This window comes from Macrotis lagotis, chromosome X (assembly GCF_037893015.1).
Source record: "Macrotis lagotis isolate mMagLag1 chromosome X, bilby.v1.9.chrom.fasta, whole genome shotgun sequence".
Taxonomy (NCBI): domain Eukaryota; kingdom Metazoa; phylum Chordata; class Mammalia; order Peramelemorphia; family Peramelidae; genus Macrotis; species Macrotis lagotis.
In genome coordinates, this window is record NC_133666.1 from 412,262,452 (window position 1) to 412,283,662 (window position 21,211).

At 37.5% G+C, this 21,211-nt stretch overlaps 1 protein-coding gene across 6 annotated transcripts in view; it reads right to left on the reverse strand.

The window, feature by feature from the left end:
* The window catches only part of DNAJC5B (DnaJ heat shock protein family (Hsp40) member C5 beta), a 114,504-nt gene that overhangs the window by 70,692 nt on the left and 22,601 nt on the right, over nucleotides 1–21,211 (reverse strand). Inside the window, exon 2 of one of the 6 annotated variants that reach the window (XM_074204821.1) lies at nucleotides 9,103–9,188. The exons of 3 other annotated variants lie outside the window; for them this stretch is intronic. In XM_074204821.1, the coding sequence (XP_074060922.1) occupies nucleotides 9,103–9,141 (39 nt within the window). In that variant the 5' untranslated portion in view covers nucleotides 9,142–9,188. Of the gene's footprint in view, nucleotides 1–9,102; nucleotides 9,189–21,211 lie in introns of those variants that run through there. 2 more of the 6 variants (XM_074204824.1, XM_074204826.1) reach the window with 2 other exon arrangements.

The following is a 21,211-nucleotide window of genomic DNA, read 5'->3' on the forward strand; positions in this document are numbered from 1 at the left end:
GACCAAAAAGTTGGAGATTGCTGAGCGGGGGTAGTATAAGACAAGGCTGGGAAGACAGATAAGGACTCTGGGAGTTCTTCAATGGGAAGATAACAAGCTCAGATGCCATTCATTCTGCAACAAGTTGCCAAAGGAAGTATTGTGAGCTAGGGAGTGATATGATCAAAGACCTAAGTTAGGAAGATAAACTTATTAGTGGATTGGAGGGAAAAAAGCACTAGAGTTGAAGAAACATTTTAGAGGCTGTTATCTCCAAGCCAGTGATAAAGAAAGGACCAGATGAGAGCAGTAGACGTGGGAGGAGAAAGTCAGACACAGGAAGAAGAGACCATGGAAGTTGAACTGACAGGATTTGTGGACTAATTGGATGTAGAAGATGGGTGGGAGTAAAAGATGACTCAGAATCTTCAGGCCTGGGTGACTGGAAGTCACCTCCTGAGAGAGGGAGAGTTGACTTCTTAGCTGAGGTCATGGAAATGTGTTCAATTTCTGTTGCTCTCTTTGGTGCTTCTTTCCACTAAGCTCCTCCAGGCAGAAGTTGAAGCAGGGAGGGAGGTGTGGAAAGGGGTCTGAAGGAGCAAAATTGAAAATTAAAAATCAAGTTAGTCTAGAAGAAGCATCCCTAGAATGAAAAATATGAAGGAGACAAATAGGGTTGCATGTTGTAGGTAGAAGGGAATTTTTTTTTACCATCATCAAGAGCTGACCTTTCTCCAGAGATCTAAAGAATTTGTTTCAGAAGATTGTTATGGTGAGTCAGGGCAGTTAGATGGTGCTGGATTGGAGTCAAAAAGGCCAGAAATCAAATCCCACCTCCCACACTCACCAACTATATAACCCTGAAAGAGTCACTTAACTTTGTTTTACCTCAGTTTCCTCATCTGAAAATGAACTGGAAATGATAAACCACTTCTGTATCTTTGCCAAGAAAACCCCAAATGGGTAATGTAGAGTCAGACACAGCTAATTATGACTGAACATACTTTGAAGGACAGTGGCTAAGAAGTGATATTTTGGGTTGGAAAGTAACAGGAATGGGAGTGGGAGGAGATTAACACACTGAGAGAGTTGATTTGATTATTGTCATAGAACTGGAAGAGGAAAGGGGGCAAGACTTAACTATTGATGAGAGGGCCTGGAAATGAAATGAGATGTAGGTGCTGGAGGCAGTTACTGTTCAGCATGTGGGACTCCTGCTATGAAAGGTAATTTCTGGGTATGAAAGGTTTAAGTCTTTGAACTCTGATTAAACAACTTTTATATACTCACTGAAATTCTGGACTAGCCTATGTTAAACTTCTCCACTACTGACTTTCATTTATCAAGTTTAATTTCTGCTTATCCATCCATTTCCCTCTGCAGTGTCAAGTATTTCTAGACTTTATTTCTGCCACAACCTAGAACTGCTCTTCAAACATTTTTATCTCTTCCTTTACATTTGATGACCCTAATTATAACAAAGATAAAGGCAGGGTAGGAAAGAGGGTTATGAGCCAAGCACCATTGAAGAAATGAATGGATTAAATGGATTAAATGAATGAAAAAAGTGGATTCTCCAAAGAAGAACGACCATTGAGTGAATCTGGTAGATCACATTTGGAAAGATATGGTAACAGAGAACAAAAGGTAGTACTATTATGCCATTTTGACAAATGAGGAAATAGCTTCAGAGAAACTGATACGATTCAATCATGGTCTCAGAGCTAGTTTGAATTAAACCCAGGTTTCCTGATTCTAGGTTCAGTAATTTTTTTTTACTATGTCACACTCTCTCAAATTAGCAGAGGAAAATTCCTGAAAGAGTGTTCTCTATTTATGATGGAAATATTTCATTCAATTTCAGTTGAACAAAGAAAAAAAACACTTGAAGGAAAGGTCAAAGATGTAGGAAAATTCACTTACATTGAAATGGGCTTTCATTCCATTGAACAAATAAATGTATGAATGATGAATGAATGAAATATGATATTATGGTAGATAAATTTCTAAAACTTTATATTAAAATGACTGTTTTTATTGATCAGTATATGGCACACATTTTTATTTCAATATTTAACATACATTTAATGAGCACCTATGAAAGCAAAGACAGTCCCTTGCTCTCAAGAAGTTTACATTCTATTGTAGGAAGATATAGCATGCAATCATAGATTAGAGTTGGGAGGAACCTTAGATGTTATCTTCAGGTCCAACATCCCTGAGTTAGATAAGGAAACTGAGGTCCAAGAAAGTCAAGTGATTAAACCAGTGCCCTGCAAGTAGTAATTAGCAGTCTCCAAATCCAACATTGTCTCCACAGCCCCACATAGCCCAGGTATATTCACAGATAGATCAAAACAAATTAATTTGAGGAAAGGGAAAGCCCTAGCCATTATGGAGATGGGTACAGGCAGAATAAGAAGACTTCATAGGGGAAAAAAAGGTACCTAAGCATTTCCCTCAAACTATACTAATGATTTTGACAGCAAAGAGATGCAAAAAGAGTGAATTCCAGGAATAGAATGAATATAATCTAATGAAGGCCTTTGATACTGTCAGTAATGAGGGCTTGTGGAAAAATTATGGCAAATTTGGTTGCTTGGAGAAGTTAATCAGTATTGTGCATTAGTTTCATGATATCATGCTTGATAATGGATGTTTTCAGTCATGTCAGACTTCATCAATGAAGACAAAAAAGGCATCAAAGTCAGCTACTGAACTGATGGTAAATTATTCAACTTGAAAAGGCTACAAGCCAAAACTAGAGTACAGGAAGAGTTAGAATTCAACTTTCTGTTTGCAAATGAGTATACACTTAAGTGCAGCCTCCACAACCGATGTGGATCAATTCTCAGCTACTTGTGCGAATTGTGACCAATCAACCCCAAGAAAACACAAGTTCTCCACCAGTCAACAACACACCATCCAGATATAGAACCATTGGTTATAGAAAGGCAAAAAATTTTGAGAATTGTGGATAAATTCACTTTACCTTGGCAGTGTAATTTTCAGGATATGCACATAGATGAAGAAGTTAATCCATGAACAGACATTGATTCAGGCCAGACAGAAATTTCTCAGATGGTGTTGTATTGAGGAAGAGGCAGGAAGAAATATGGAAAGCAATATTCCCTTTATAATTGCCTCTACCACCCCTACACATATTTTCTACCATTTTGTTTTCTTCCAGCTATTCCCAATCTGTCTTTTATCCATTCTCTTAACTCCCACCCCAAACTCAGGTGTCTTGCCTGGACTGCTACTGTAGCTGTCTCCTGAATGGCTTCACTTGCTTCATTTTATCTTCTTTAATCTGTAGTACATTTGCTGCTGTTCAATTGTTTTTTAATTCTGTCTGATTCTTTGCGACCCCATTTGGGGTTTTCTTGATGAAGATACTAGAGTGGTTTGCCATTTACATGTCCAATTCATTTTACAGATAAGGAAATTGAAGTAAAGGATTAAATGACTTGCCTGGTATCACACAACTAGTAAGTGTCTGAGGTCACATTTAAATTCAGGACTTCCTAACTCCAGGTCTGGCACTCTATCCACTGTGTCATCTAGCTGCTCCATTCTGAATCACAAAGACTGCCCCAAACATCATTCTTTTATCCAGTAAAACCCTACTTCTTTCTGCATTCCACCCAAACAAGGAACTTTCAAGGTTCTAAACAAATCAAGCCCCATCTGCCTCATGCAACCTCATTCCTCCTTTTTTCCCTATTGGACTCTCTGCTCCAACTTCACTATCCTGGAATCTTTCCAATCCTTCAAAGTTCAGCTCTAATTCCCTCTCTTCTTTGAAGTCTTCTCTGACTAACCAGACTATAGCATCTCCATTTCCCTCATAATCCCACAACCTTTACTGTTTTAGTCACTGCCTGAGAACATTGAGAGGTAAAATTACTTGCCTAGGGTCACACAGTATGTATCATTGCTCCAGAAAACTCTCAAAGACCATAAATATTGCAGAGAGAAGTTTTTCTACATTGGGAGAGTGAATTTCTTCAGCCAATTTCTTCACCCTGAGACAATAAGCCCTCAGGTTTAGGGGCCTCTCCCTACCCATATGACAGCAAGCATTGGACTTGAAGCTGCAAAACATGGTCAAGCATCTTGTAGGATGAGGGAATCTTCACTTCTAGGGGGCGGGGAACACACAGCAGAGAGGTATCATGAATCCACTGAACATTTGAAGAATAAATTACCATAAATATCATAATAATCAATAAAGTTTAAAGTACACCTGTAATGTTATTATTGTTCATCACAACCTTTTAAAATGGCTGTGTTAAGCAGAAAAAAGCGACAACAATCAAAAAACTAAAACTAAAAATTAATTTTTTAAAAAGTGACAAGAATGCTAAATTAAGTCATTATCAAATAAAATAATATATATTGAGTGCTTCAAAAATCTTAGTACCTGAAGTACTTAGCTAGCTATTATTATTATTATTATTATTATTACTTGAAAAATAATTTTCACTTGCAAAATTGTATAACTTTAGTACTCGTTATCAAAATTGTTTCAAAAACTACATTTTTAAAATTAGGTCTTAAACTACATTTTGGTCCTAGAACAGGAGAGATTGACTATTCTATATGTTCTTACTGCCCTCTGGTGGTCATAAATAAATTTATTTTAAACCTCGGGGTTTTATTTTCAATTTTTCTAACCACAAAGTATACTTCAATTTATTTGCATCCCATTAAATTTGACAAACATTTATTAAGCTCCTACTACGATGTCCTAAATCTTGTATGCATCAAAAGGGATAAAATGGGGGCGGCTAGGTTGCGTAGTGGATAAAGCACGGGCCTTGGAGTCAGGAATACCTGGGTGTACCTGGGTTCAAATCCGGTCTCAGACACTTAATAATTACCTAGATGTGTGGCCTTGGGCAAACCACTTAACCCCATTGCCTTGCAAAAACCTAAGAAAAAGGGATAAAATGATGAAAAATAGCATGTAACCTGTCCATTTGATTTCCTTATCCCTGACATTTTAATTCTGTTTGAATAACTTCCAAAAAAAGGGACCATATATTTTGTACATTCATATGGAACTAAAGTTTCACATGGGGTTAAAAAGGTTAAAACATGTAATATAAATTACATCTTTTAAAATCCCTTCTCTAAACTTTTGACTGAAATGGGAGCCTGGAAATAGAACCTGCTGGGACTGCCAATTCAGCTGGTCTATGCCTGGGTCAAGAATTCCCCAAGAACTATTCCTCAAGTTCTACCAGGAACCAGTCAAGTCCTTTCCCTGTGAATTATTGAGTACTCGCACTGTTGAAAATATTTTTCTGGATAATGTGGGGAACATTTACTAGGCCTGAATATCATGAACAGGAAAATAATTTTGCTAAGACATAGATCAAGCATCATACTTTGGGTACATCTCCCAAATGTGGGAGATTCAATTACTAGTTTTGTGATGGTGGTGAATTACATTCCTGCAGAATTTGGGTGGAAAGTTCAATTAGACAACTTCTAAGTTCTTCCACTCTAAGATTCTGTGATTCCAAGGACTTACAGTCTAATTGGAAAGACAACACATATGTAAAATCTGCCTTGGCATTTAAGGTAGCACATAGATGACTGAATGAGTGGTAACATCAGTAAGTTTTGTAGAGTTCAGAGAAAGGAGAGACAATTTTGAACTGAACTGCTCTGAGAAGTTCTCATGAAGGAAACAGAAAGACAAGGACCCAAGAAAAATGAGAGAATGCCTCCATGCTAACAGCCTTGTTTCGAGGTTCTTTATTCAGAGACAAATAGGTTGGAGGCTGGGTTTTTTTTTCTTCTCCATAGAGAATACCATCACTGAATCTCATCTCAATAGTCCTCAATGGTTCAGGGAACCAATGTCCTGCTCTGTTCCCTTTCCCAATGTAACTGTATCCACAGTTGTCCAACTGTACCTGTATCCAACTGTACCAGGTATTGCCCAATTGTAACTGTATCCAAGAGCTTGTGTTAGTTGATGGAGATGAAAAGATGAGAAATGACACTTGATTTCATATGGGTGCTGCTTCTCTCATTCCACTCTATACACAGATGCCCATCTCCACCCCCAAACGGTTTTATTTTACAGATGAAAGCATTTCTAGTTATTTCTATAATGCTAATGCCTCACAAAAAAATTGTTTTGTTTACAAAAGAACTAAGGTTTTGGGCTAAACTAAATTGCTCTCTAAAAAATAGTCATATTACACATTTTTTAATCTTTATCAAATAACTTGCTTTCTCAATGAGTGGGAAGAAAGGAGAGAATTAGGAACTCAAAGCGTAAAACTTATTTTTACATGTATCTGGGAAAAATAAAATGATATAGCATAAAAAATTAAAGTAAATAAAAATTAACAAAGTCATAGGCTATTAGAACTAGGAAGGAAGCTATTTCAATACCCTGTTAATTTTATCTTCACAACCATTCTGTCTTCTTTTTTCTCCCACAGAGAGATCCTAGGTTGGACCCTCATCATCTTCAAACTATTACAAAAGCCTCTGAATTAGGGTCTCTGCCTCAAATCTCTTCCCTTTTAAATCTATCCTCTACACAGCTGACATACTGATATCCTAAATTATAGGTCTTACCTTGTCACTACCCAGCCCAAGAAGTTGATAGCTCCCTATTGTCTCTAGAATAAAATAAAAATTCCTCAGACTGCTAAACACCTTTCATTATCTGACTTGATCTTATTTTTCCAGATTGATTCCACAATTAATCCCTTTTGTACTCTCTTTCTATCCATACTGTTCTTTCTACTGAAGTTGTTCATGTACCATACCCATGTACCTGGCATAGGCTCTCCCACATGCCTATAATACCCTCCCTTCCTCACCTCTGCCTCATAGAATATCTATCTAGCTTCTTCAAAAGTGGCTTAGGGATCATTCCTAATGGGCTACCTTTCTCAATTCCCCTAGGTATTAGTGATTTCTCCCAATCCTCCCCCAAATATTTTTATTTACTCATCGTATTTTTCGTATATATGTGAGTCCATCTATCCCCAGGAGGATAGCTACTTCTTGAGGAGGATAAGGACAATTTTTTATTTTTTATTTTTATTTTATTTTTCGTATCCCAAGGTCCTATCACAGTGAGTAATAGAAAATGCTTGTTTAATGCTTGCTGTATTGCATTGAATTTTACAAGTAAGGAAATTGTGACTGAGTGGTAGAATGTATTGTCCTAAGGTCCATTGATGATTTAGCAATAAAACCAGGTCTGGGACCCAGAACTCCTACCTCCTCAGTCAGTGTTCCCACTGCTCAAATTATATAGAACAAAATAGGAATCATATTGTTTAAGAGATTCAAAATACTTTTCATTTAATAATAGAAACATACTTTTTAGCACTTTACAATTTATAAAATATTGTCATGAACCTTGAATTATTTCATCTTCACAATAATCCTTGAATTAGGCACTTCACTTCCCCTCATTTTATGGATAAATATAAAATGAGGTTCAGGAAATTTAGCTCTATTGCTGGCTGTATAGCCTTGGGAAAAATCACTAATACTCTTGGCCTTAATTTACTCTTATGAAATAATGTGGGTCATTTTAGTTGTTTTTTTCTATTTTAAGCTTATAAATCACAGAACCAACAAGAATCCCAAGATTTTCTGGCCCTGAATCTTGTGATGTTTCCATTAAACTATGTGTTGTTATTATTCAGTTGTTTTAGTCATGTTCAACTCTTGGGGACCCTATTTGGGGTTTTCTTGGCAAAGACATTATTTTGTTATTTTCTTTTCCAGTTCATTTTACTGAGATGAAAAAACTGGGCAAATAGGGTTATGTGACTTGCACAGGGTCACACAGCTAGGAATGAATTTGAGAATGGTCTTCCTGTTCCAGGCAAGGTGCTCTATGCACTGGGATGCCTAGCTACCCCAAGCTATGCTGCAAAACAGAATTCACAGATTTAATTACCAAGAAAGTATTTCTAAAGTCAAAATGGAAAAAACACTGTCACTGGCGTCAGAGGACCCGGTCCTGTCTTAGTTCAAAGATTCTTGTTTCTTCACCAGCCAAATTCTTTTATGGCTTATTCTAGACTCAGTCTCTAGGGTGTGCTGTTTTCTTAGTAATGAGTCTATGACTTCAGAAGACTCGCTAAGACATTCCTTGATGCTCTGGGATAGAGCCACGGTAGACTAGAGGAGTAGAATGAGACCTACATTTTCAGACATGAGCAATGAGTTTATTTATTTGGCTTATCTGTAATTATTGCGACAAAAGAGTTCTGTGATAAGTTGGGGAGCAGTCAATGGGATATGATAGTGATGGGGTTTTTTTAAGACCATTTATAACAAATTTGCAATAAGTCTATCACATCTGTATTTCTACCTCCAACAACATAGTAGCTGCATTTATAACTATATATGAATTAAAGAGTAGCATAAAATGAATATAGAAAAAGATCATCAAGGCTTGATGCATTGTAGATTTTTTGTTGTTTTTAACTGATTTTTAAAATCCCTTATTTGAACATTTTACTTTTTTTCATGACTCTTACTTTGGATGAAGACCCCCTAAGCCTCCTAGAGGTGGGAAAGGACAGGAAATTTAAGTTAGGGGAAAACCTACCACACTGACAACCAGTCCGGGGGCCTTGGTTTGGAAAATTCCCCCAGTGTAGCTAAAACAAATGTTAGCAAACATAGGTGTGTCTAGAGGCAATTTCATGTGAATCCCCTCCAGCTGTTGGATGAACTGGCTTTGTGGTAAACAAATTATATGAACTAAAGTTCACATCCTTCCCCTAATAACCCCATGAAAAGAAGTTATAAGGTACTCTTAGCACTTTCTGGGATTTGACTGTGATTAACTTGAGTTTTAAAAAACTTGAGGTTTAAAAAACCAAATGTAGAAATTCCTTTCTGGATTTCCCATGTTAATTCACATGTAGGGAAATCTTACTCAGGGTCAGTTCCTAAAGATTCCCTGTATCTCCTTTTACTTATCCATATTTCATCATCAAGTCCACTCTTCTGCTAAAAGCAGAAATGTTTTTCTTTGGGAAGATGTGGACATGAAGGAAGGGAAAGCAAATAAGGCCAAGAGAATGCATATGTAAATTTAGTTTGGAGATTGGAACTCACTTGAACACCTGCTTTTAATTTTATAAAGAAGCTTGCCATTCTTGGGATGCCTTGACCCTAGTATGGAGAAAGTCTCTCTACAATATCTAGAAATGAAAGAAATGAAAACAATCAGCACAAAGACACATAGATGGGCAATGGAGTATTATCTATTAGCAGATGTTCCTGCCACATGTTAAAGGCCTATGATTTGTTTATAATTAATTTGAACTTGATCTTTTGATTCTAAATTGAGCATGTTATCTTCTATGCCACATTGCCTCTTATGAAAAGATATCAGAATATAAAAAGTATGTATAGTTTTCTGAAACTAAAATGCACACAGAAAATCACAAATTTAGGACTTAGAAATGCATAGACCATCTATTTCTACCTATAATTAAATGAAAATCTTATTTACTAAACCCCTCAAAATGGTAATCCTCCCTTTACTTGAGAGCCCTTAGTGAAGGAGAGTAACTATATCCCAAAGTAACCCATTTGATTTTTATATACTTTTCATTTTAGAAAGTATTCCCTTTCATTAAAGAAACAAGGAAATAAAAAGTGCCTTTTTAGACATGGGTAGTGTTTTATTTGGGTTTTTTCCTATTAATTTGGAGAAAGAAGAGTTAGTTAACTGTAACAGGGTACTGCAAAGACAAAATGAAATAATTTATACAAAGTGTTCTGTTAGCCTTAAAATGCTAAATAAATGAGAGCTAAAATTCTCAGCAATATAATGATCCAAGGCAATCTTAAAGGACTAATGATGAAGCATACTATTCACCTCAAGAAAAAAAAACTGATGTTGTCCAAATACAGATGAAATATGTTAATTTTCACTTTCTTTGTTTCATTCTTTTTTTTCTATTTGAGTCTTCTTGTGCAAAATAACTAATGTGGAAATGTTTTACATGATTGTACATATATAACCTCTATCAGATTGCTTACCATCTCAGGAAAGGGAAGCGGAGGGAGGAAAAGAATTTAGAATTCAAAACTTTTTTAAAAAAAAGGTTAAAAATTATTTTAACATAAAACCAGGAAAAAATTATTTTAACAAATAAAAATAAATGTAAACTGAGTCTGCCTCTTCGCAACTTCAACAAGTCCATCTTGATCCTCCCTCTTGGACCCAGCAGAAGTCATTGGAACTCTTCCACATGGCAACTCTTTGAATACTTGAAGACAGTTTATCATGTCCTCATTTCTTCAGGTTAAATATCCACAATCCCTTCAAACAATACTTACATGGGTCATCCCAAGGCCTTCCACCATTCCAGTTGCTCTTTAATGGACACTCTCTAGCTCCTCTGTTTGGCCTTTACATTTTTTCCACAAACTGGCCTCAACTTACCTTTTGGATCCTATATATTATTATCCTTGCCATACTCTAGTCATACTAGCTTACTTGCTGTTCCTCCCACTTAACACTCCATTGCCCATCTATGTGTCTTTGTACTGATTATTTCCATTTCCTGAAATGTATTTTCTCCTCTTCTCTACCTCATAGAATCCTCTAGTTGCCTTGCTTAGTTCAAATTCCATATGAAGCCTTTCTTGGTCTCACTGAATGCTTTCTCCCAAATTAACTTGTTTCATATATACATGTATGCATGCATTTATGGATATACACACATATATATCTATATGCATATACACATGAGTAATAAGTTATCCTTAGAATCTAATCAAATACCTGGCATGTGGAAAGAAATTAATAAATGCTTATTAATTGAATAATTTATTTTTTGTCAATAAAAAGTATGTTCCCATATTATTTCATCAAACTCTACACAAAGTAAATACTTATCATTTGTTAAATTGCATGTCTAACCCTACATTTATTCATCAAACACCTAGCCACTGGAGGAAACAGATTTATATCTACTGTTCCTTGTTGCATTAGTTGTCATGTGTGTGGTTTCCCCCATGTTTTTCAGCAGCCTGTAGCTTCTATTTTCATAGGTGGTTTGATAGATAATGGTACCCTCTCCACAAAGGTACTTTCCACCTGTATGAACTGGCTTGAAATTCAAATTAGTCATTGTTCAGTTGCTTTTAAGTTGTAACTTTTGTGACTCCATTTATGGTTTTTCTTGGAAAAGATCCTGGAATAGTTTGCCATTTCCTCCTCCAACTCATTTTACAGATGAAGAATTAAGAGACTTACCTAGAGTCACACAGATAGTAAGTGTCTGAAGCTGAATTCGAACTCAGAAAGTTGAGTTTTCCTGACTCCAGAACCAGAACTATATCCACTGTGCCATCTACTTGCCCTTCAAACAAAACAATTAAAGGAAACTGGAAATAATTTTACCCATTGAAAATAATATAAATGAAGAAAGACATAGGACTTTGATTAATACAGTGACCAGCAATGACTTTACAAGATTGAAAGTGAAGTATGCCTCCCCTTTTCCATGTTAGGGATAATGAACCATAGGCATAGAATGAGTCATACATTGTCAGATATAGGGCATGTGTTTCTTTGTTTTGCTTAATTCTATTTTATTACAAAAGAGGGCTATTGGGGAAGGGAGAGGGGCAATTGTTAAATGACAGAAAATAAGTTTCTTAAAAAGAGAGATACCTTCCAAAACTGGAGAATGTAATAGCTTATAAATTATATGATGGAATGAATAAGAACTGGTGGTCAATAGAGCAAGTCACTCAACCTCTTCTATAAAATGTGAAGGTGATGTTACCCAGCAGCTACTAAAATGTGTGTGGACTGAAGAAAAGTGTAGCTTCCCCAGGTATATGATGGGTGAAGTTGCTTCCAAAAGAAGAGATTATAGGGACTCAAGAGGAGGCTTTGCAAACCTTTGCTTTAAGGATCAGATCTTAAACTTTGTTTGGAAAAATAGTGAAAGATGAGGTGGATCCAATTAAAGCATAAGTCATTGGTACCCACATCCTGACAGGCTGCTAGCTTGCCATGAGGTTAAATTGTGCTCAGATTGCTGATAGAAGTGGGAAGGAAGGACCAATTCATTTGCCATACTGTGAGGAGCAAGCAAAAAGCAAAAGGGAAGGCCCCAGCTTGTTGTCTAGGTGAATCAGCAGGCAACACCTACTTGGAGAACTCTTGATTTATGACCTCTGGAGGTAAATTTTAGGCTAACTCTACAGACAGAATTTTGGGAGGAGTCGGACAGGATTGAACTCGTTCACTGGAATAACTTGGGGAATTCTTGTTGGCTCCAAGGGAAAGTAATTACTATTCTGTATATGGTTTGTTCCAAGTTCAATACAGGGCTATAGGGCAGCTGAAATAACATTTCGTACAAATACTCCATTTTACAGATGAGGAAACTGAGGCCCAAGACTTGCCCAAGATCACACAGGTCATAAACAGCAGAACTTGGAATCAAACCCAAGACCTCAAACTAAAAGTCAAGCTTTCTTTGATGGATCATGCAACCATCATCCCTGAAATTCCCCAGCACCTTCCTTAGCTTGCTCATTTCTTTTACTCATTCTTTATGACAAAGAGAATAGAGAATCCATCAAATTTCTCATGTCACACCCAATCCAGCAGTAGGGTGATATTTTGTTGCTGTCTTCAAGAGTTGAGTCATAAGAACCCCCCCCCCCAATCCCACTCCACTCCTTACCATCAATCAATAAATCAACAAATATTTATTAAGTGCCATCACCACAGTTGTCCTGACAATGTAGCTGCTGCCTCTTCTCTTCTAGTCCCTTAAAGAGTGATGCTTTGGGAAGTGTTGCAGCAGGATTGTCAGTATTACAAATTTTGTTGCTATTTCTTTGGACCAAGTGGTGAGGAGAGGAAAAAACCTAAGGCAGGAGACCCATGAGAAAAGGGGCTTCCAAATAAACATATCTGTGTGTTTACTCATATGCCTATTAGAAAAACCCCTTTTAAGCTATTAAAGAGAAAAGTTTCAACTGCAAATCAGATGGAAAAGTCTTATAATCTTTAGCGTGTAGTAGAAAGATAGGCTCACTAAAATACAGTTGATGCAACTGTGGTTCATGTTTGTTGGCATAACCATTTTGGAAAGCTATATGGAAGATGCTAAGAAAGTGACTAAAAAGTCTATAACCCAGAAATTGCACTCATTTTTAGTCATATGAGCACCTGGGTGACACAGTAGATAAAAGTTCTGAGAGACTCATCTTCCCAAGTTCAAATACAGCCTCTAACACTTATTACCTTGGGCAAATCACTTAACCCTATATGTCTCAGTTTCCTCATCTGTAAAAATGAGCTGGAAGAAGAAATGACAAACCACTACAATATCTTTGCCAAGAAAAGCAGATTTAAGTGCAAGGTATAGGGAGCCAAAGTGGAAGCTCAAAGAATCAAAGACAAACTGAGCTACATTCCTCAGAAGTGAGACTAGCCTGGATATGGTGGTGGTGGTAATAACTTGCACAATGGCCACATTCATGGTCTCATTGTGCTCTTTGAAAAAGAAGGACAAAGACAAGTGATACCATGAATGATGTCTAGTGTTGTATGTAAATTGGATTAAAGTGAGGGAGAGTCATACAAAGTCATCAGTCTTTCTTCCTAAGTCACCAAAGTCCAATGGCAAAACAAAAGTCAATGACTTGTGATAGCAAATTGCTCTCATCTACCCATTCCACTGGGGAATTCTTCTTATGCTTGGGGTAGACATTTCCCTAACTCATTGACATGTTTGAGGTCTCTCAGTTTCCCCTAACCTGACTTGACTGGTCTACCAAGACAGTTTACTGGGGTATGACACTGTGCAAGTTACAGCTTCTTAAAGTCACAGGTGAAAGTTGGTTGAATCAAGTGGACACCAAAGGTAGATGAGCAGCCCTGAAATAACACCTAGTTGTGGTTCAGTGACACAAATATCAAGTGCCTTATGCTGGATAGTCTGAGCCTCATCTCCTCAATTCTAAAAAACAGCATAAATTGATCTTTCTATTCCATCAATCCATGGTGAAGAAGTGAGAACATTAATAGACTTTTTTTTTAACATACCTTTGACAATTAATCCATGTTCCCAATGCCTCATCATCTACTTTTTTCTGGGTTTTTTTGGTTTTGTTTTTTTGTTTTTTGCTTTTGTTTTTTTTGTTGTTGCAAGGGTTAAGTGGCTTGCCCAAGGCCATACAGCTAGGTAATTAAGTGTCTGAGGCCGATTTGAATCCAGGTAATCCTGACTCCAGGGCTGGTGCTCTATCCACTGTGCCACCTAGCTGCCCCTTTCTAAGTTTTTCTTATGGTGGTGCAGTAGATAGAGAACTGGCCTTGAATTCAGGAGGATGGGAGTTTGAATGTGACCTCAGACACTTGCCACTTATTAGTTGTGTGACCTTGGGCAAGTCACTTAACCCTGATTGCCTTGCATTCAGGGCCATCTCCAGTCATCCTAATTTATATTTGTCCACTGGATCCAGATGACTCTGTAAGAGAAAGTAAGCCTGGTGACTCAGCACAGCACCCCCTCACTCAAATTCAGTTCGTGTGCTTGTTGTGTCATCATCTCCCTGATGTCAGGGCCTTCTTGGTAAATGAAGGACAAAATATTATTATGGGGGTGGCTAGGTGGCATATAGCGGTGGCTAGGTGGCATAGTGGATAAAGCACCGGCCTTGGAGTCAGGAGTACCTGGGTTCAAATCCAGCCTCAGACACTTAATAATTACCTAGCTGTGTGGCCTTGGGCAAGTCACTTAACCCTATTGCCTTAAAAAAAATTATTATGGTCACCTATGACCTCCTTATTGTCAAATACAATGACTTTTTCTCAGTCTTTATCCTCCTTGATCTTTGTACAATACTTAACATCCTTAACTTGACTGAAAAATTTGACACATGTGCCACTATACCTAGCTAGCAGTAGGTCATGTTTCAAATTCTATCTGCACTTTCCAGTCTATTGAACTTTGCCATCTCCCCAGCCATCATGTGCATACTTTTCTCTTTCCCCTCTCTTACCCCTGCTTTTCAATTCTGGAACCATAATCAAATTAGTACTACAAAGCCAATAGAAATTAACTCTTCAATTGCTTCATTCCCATCCCTATGACATTCCAAACCAAAAGATCCTTCCCTATCTACAACTGCTTTATATGTGTTGGCATTTCCATTATAATGTATGCTTCTTGAAGACATGTTTTGGTTTTTGTCTTTGTTTCCTCAGTGATTGATACATGATAAGTTCTTTTTTTTTTAGGTTTTTGCAAGGCAAAGGGGGTTAAGTGGCTTGCCCAAGGCCACACAACTAGGTAATTATTAAGTGTCTGAGACTGGATTTGAACCCAGGTACTCCTGACTCCAGGGCCGGTGCTTTATCCACTATGCCACCTAGCCGCCCCGATAAGTTCTTAATAGGTTTTTCATTCATTCATTCCTACCTTGCTTCAGAAAAATCATCTTTTGTTTCTCCTCTTACCTCTCTCTCTAATATGTATCTTATTTGCTGAGTGTTCATCCTCTTACATCTTAGGGAAAGTTTTTCCAAAAAGATTTAATTACTGATTCTCCTCTTTTCTCTCTCTCTACATTTCCTCCCTCTCAATCTCATTAAATTCATTAAATTATGATCTCTTAGAAAGTAAAGGTTGTGTTTTGCTTCTTTTGTATGCTGGGTGCTTCACAGTTCCTGTCACATAGTAGGCACTTAATATTGAGCAAGTGATTGATTTACTCCCATGATTTTAACTGCTGTCTTTCTGCAAACAATTCCTATTTGTATGTTCAGCGTTGACTCTCTAAAGAACTCCAGATCATAGGTATAATTGTCTAACATTCCCACCTAAATGTCATCCTGTTATATCACACTAAATATGTCTAAAATTGAAGTTATGATCTTTTCCCTGAAATCTGTAATCCTAATTTCATCATTTCAGCCACTAAAACTTACTCCAAGGCTGCAAAACTGGGAATATGGAATAGTGATAAGGGCTTTCAGTAGGAAAATTTGTAACAATGATAGATTAGAGAGAAAGATCCTGAGTTTCTTTTTAGATATGTTTAGATATGTTGAGTTTAATGTTGGTGTCTATGAGGCAGCTGATAATACCAGGAATGAGATAGGTGATATGTATGTATATGTATATTTGGATTTGGATTTGGATTTGGGGAAAAGGAAATGATTTTGATAAGTCTTTGCAGGCTATCCCATCTCAGATTGATACATAAGATATATCCACAGATAGGGAAGCCATTGAGAACTTAGTATGTACTACACTGTATTTGGAAGTAGTCTTAAAGAAGATCATGATTCAACACAGGGGGAGTTGCTAAGGTCATCAAGACTGAGGAGAGTAGAGGATTTTGGGGCCTAACTATATTTATGGGGTAGGAGCATGATGGTGATTCAGGAAATGATACTGAGAAAAAAACAGAGAGCTCAGGAGAATAAGGAGAGGAAAATATCACAGAGACCAAGGGGGGAAAAGAGTATGTTAGGGGTTATCAAAAGCTCCAAAGAATTCAGAGAGATCAAGAAGGATTAATACTAAGAAAAATCCTTCAAAGTTGCATATTAAGAGGTCGACATGTGGGGGTGGCTAGGCAGCTGGGTGATGCAGTAGATAGAGCACCAGCCCTGGAGTCAGGCATACCTGAGTTCAAATCTGACCTCAGACACTTAATAATAATGGCCTAGCTATGTGGCCTTGGGCAAGCCACTTAACCCCATTGCCTTGCAAAAACTAAAAACAAACAAACAAACAAAAAAAACCATGAAATTATTTTCTATCGAAGAGAGGAGTGGGAAATCAGGTGGTAAGGAATTGACAAGTGAATAGGAGTCAAGGATGTTGAAGCAATACATGTGGATGATATTTTCTAGGAATTTGTGAAAGGGAGAAGAGATATAGCTTGATAGATTGAGAGGATGGAGGATCATGTGGAGATCTGTTAAGGATGAAGGAAACTTAAGCATATTTGTAGTTGGTGGTAAAGGAACCAGTAGATGAAGAAAAATTGAAGATGGGGAAGGGAGATTAGGAATTATAGAAAAGGTAAATCTTTTAAAGATATGAGAGTTTGGATCAAAGGTGCAAGTAGATAAGTAGGACCAGATTCTTCTCAGAGAACGGAGAAAAGGAGGAGAGATTGTGGCCTGATATTTTGCAGTGAGCAGTATGGGAAAAGCAGAAGCTCATAGTGAATGAACACAAATTTCTCAGGAGAAATTCTTTATTGAAGATGAGAATGGTGGAATGGAGGCAATATGAGGAGCTTGAAAAGAGCAAAGAGGATTTGGACTAGTTGCTTCAAGGACTATGACTAAATAGAGAAAAGATTCAATGACAGAGACTTAGGACATAGACACTGAAAAAAGTAATTCAGGAAGGAAAGGGGGTTAGGGAGAGATGTATTCTGAGGAAACAGGGAAACTGAAATCAGGGATAGTAGATGGAGAAGTTAAGTAATATGACAGAAAAACAAAGCAAGTTGGTAACAAACAAATGGTAACAGCCTAGAGTGGGAACTGAGACTTGAAGAAATAGAGCCAAAGAGCAAGATAGAATCATAAACACCAACAAGTTAGAGGAATTATTTTATTATATTAGTGGTTTGTAACTTTCTGCAAGGAGATCTAAGAAGGCTATGAATTGCTCATGTCTAGTATGGTACTGTTATCTTTCTCACTTTCTTCACTCTCTGAGCATCTTCTCGAGCCACCATTCCATCCCACAAATTTCTACTCAGAGCCTGCTAAATAACTGCTTTGACAGTACCACTATTTCATCATGGACCTCAACAATATTTCATTTTACTTACATTTCAATTCACTCTTTGGAAATCTCTTTCCTCCCCACCCACCATCTTTCTAGATTCCATTTTTGTGTTACCTTTAGTCATTAGACTACAAGTTCCTTGAGGGCAGGAATTGTCTTCTTTGTAGTTGTATAATCAGTACTAGTACAGTATAGTACATACTAAGCTCTTAATAACTTCTCTCTCAGGGGTGGCTAGGTGGCAAAGTGGCTAGAGCACCAGCCCTGAAGTCAGGAGGACCTGAGTTCAAATATGACCTCAGACTCTTAATAATTGCCTAGCTGTGTGGCCTTGGGTAAGTCACTTAACCCCATTTGCCTTGCAAAATCCTAAAAAAAACCCTTCTCTAATCTATCTGTGGATATAGCTCTGTATCAATTTGAGATGGGGTAGCCTGCAAAGACTAATCAAAATCATTTCCTTTTCCCCACTTCTGTTTATTAGCATGAGAATGAATGATGCAACCAGAAGAAATTTGATTTTCTAGGGACTTAAATGTATTTCTAGTGACTTGAATGTCCTCAATAGAAAACTGATGAACATGTGATATCGTTTATATTAGACTGCTTTCTGTCAGGAAGAGGAGGAAGGAAAGCAAGGGAAGGAGAAAGATGTGAAACTCAAAATCTTGCAAAAAATTTCATCATTGAAAACTACCATTTTATGGAGTTGGAAAAATAAATATTTTAAAAAATATAAAACTGATGAATTTATATGCATAGGTGTATAACTGGTCTTTGTGCATACCCAGATAACCAAAGACAGAGGCATCTATGTGGGAGTCAGCAGAGACATGCTTCTGAGAGAAGATGTTCTGTTTTCTCTATCATGTAGGAGCAGCATCTTTAAACTACCAGGTTGGGACAATTTCTGTATTCAGAGGTAAAGATCTTATTCACTCAAAGCATGGCACCATGATCTAAACTAGGTATGGAGAGAAGGTTCACCTTCCCTCCCCAACTTCCATGCCATTTTTTTACCCTGGGGCCCTGAGACTCAAACTTAAGGTTTTAGTCTGTCTCATTTGTCCTTTTTAGGTTCTAGGAACAGGAATCAAATCCCTGGATCCAGATCTTGAGACACAGAGACCTTGGGGCCAAGATTCTAAGGTAATTGTTGCTGCCAACCCAGCATGTAATCTCTGAGAGGACAGGGTGCCGGGACTCAAGTCAGTGGGGGAGGGAAGAAGCAATGTGATTTAAACAAGGAAGTTGGTGGTATTTAGCTACTAAGAGTCTGAATTAAGCTCTGAACCTAACATCCCTCCCTTCCCCAGTGACTGAGGAGGATACAAGAGGATTATACCCCCACCCCCAGAATATTCATGTGTTTGTACTTGCTATGCTTTTGAAGTAAATATTCTTTTCTTAAAGCTAATTTGACTATAAATTAGCTCAATGAAACTGGTGTTTGAGGGATTCCCAAAAATTGGGAGAACAATTGGTAGGGACCTGACCTAATGGTAGAGATTAGACACTGACAAATCCCTTTAAAGATACTAGAAAACTCTAGGAAAGGTGTAAAATGTAACATATCTAACTCCCAGACAATGGGGACCGGAGAATCACTACAACAGACTGATGGGGCAGCTAGGTGTTGCAGTGAATAGAGCACTGACTTTGGAGACAGGAGGATGGAAGTTCAAATCCAGCCTCAGACACTTGACACTAATTAGCTATTTGACCCATGGACAAGTCCATTAACCTTAATTGCTTCACATTCAGGGCCATCTCCAGTCATCCTGATTCATATCTGGTCACTGGACCCAGATGGCTCTGGAGGAGAAAGTGAGGCTGGTGACTTAGCATAGCACCCCCTCATTCAAATCCGAACCATGTGTTTCTCATGGCATCACCTTCCTGATGAAGTGGTCCTCTTCAAGAATGAAAGACAAACATCATTATAGATGATATTTTCATTTTTTTTCCTCCTAGCTAAAACGCATGACCCTGGGAGAGAGAGATAGATGTGGAAAATGAACAAATGATATCAAAGAATATGATATATAGCCCAAAATTTATTACATCAGAACAATGTATGTCTACCAAAGTATCTTAAAGACCTGGGAAAAGTTTTGTAGGAAATTTGTTGATCTAATACAACAGTTTTAAATTGAAAATTGAAGATGAAGATGGGTAGGCAAGAAGTTTCTAGAAAATCTCTAGATAAAAATAGGAAGCTATAGAAAACAATTATCTAGACCTCATGCCTGGAGAAGATTCATAAGTGCCTGTGGGCAGTAGCAACCCTTGAACAACAATCCAAGAGAGTACTGGGTGTCCAACAGTAGCCATTGTTAGTCATGGAGCTCATATCCTTATTTCTGCTGTGACTAATTCTTAAATGTCTTGTTTGATTCTAGTTCCTGTTTTTGCTGTTAAAGACCTTCATTATCAGACATTCTTTCTCAATCTCTCTACCTCCCACATCTGGATCAATCTTTAGGTATGATTCAAACTCTAGAAAAACATTGCTCTTACTAGATGATGTAACATCCTCCAAGATACTCTAGTGATTCAGTTGTGACTCCACTCCCTCCAATCCACAAACCAAAAATCACATAGAAAGGAAAACATTGGACAAGGGAATGCCCAAGGAGAAAATAACAGGGGAAAGCACAGGAGACAATAAATAGGATCTTATATGACTGTATTAAAATGTATAGAATATGAGTAATAAAATAAAATTGAAAGTTAACAAAAAAAGGTAAATACATGGGGCAGCTAGGTGGCACAGTAGATAGAGTACTGGCAAGTCTCAGACAATAATTTCCTAGCTTTGTGTCCTTGGCCAAGCCACTTAACCCCATGGCCTAGCAAAAAAAAAGAGGTAAATACAATATCAGAGTGATTATCACCAAGACTTGGTAGAATGAAACTAGTTTCCCTTCACAGGATACTTTCGAATATGCTAATTGGAAGATTGCAGAAGGGGAAACTTCTGTGTGGGAGCCTAGAGGTAAGAATTGTACATACCCTTGGAAATCACAGATTTAGAGTTGTAAGATACCTTTGTAATATTCTTCCAAAGCCCAAGGCCTTCAGGTAATGAAGTAAAGAGCCACAATTTTAACCCTAAGACTTCAGACTATCAATCTAACAATCTTTCCATTAGCTAAACTCTAATTCTGAGATTTTAATGAATCTGTCAAAATGGCAGTGGAAAAGTTTACCTGCTTCGAATTAAGCAGATCAAATAGAAGGGGAGAGCAGCATTGAATCTTAAGAAGCTCAACAATTATATGGAAATCCACAAGATAGAAAGCATGGTAGAAAAACCTTGGGGATAGTTGCGCTTTTGTTTGATGGGGGTGAGATGGTGAAGGAAAAGATGTTGCTGTGAAAGGATAATAGGTACTGCCCAACCAAATAGAGTACCTTAA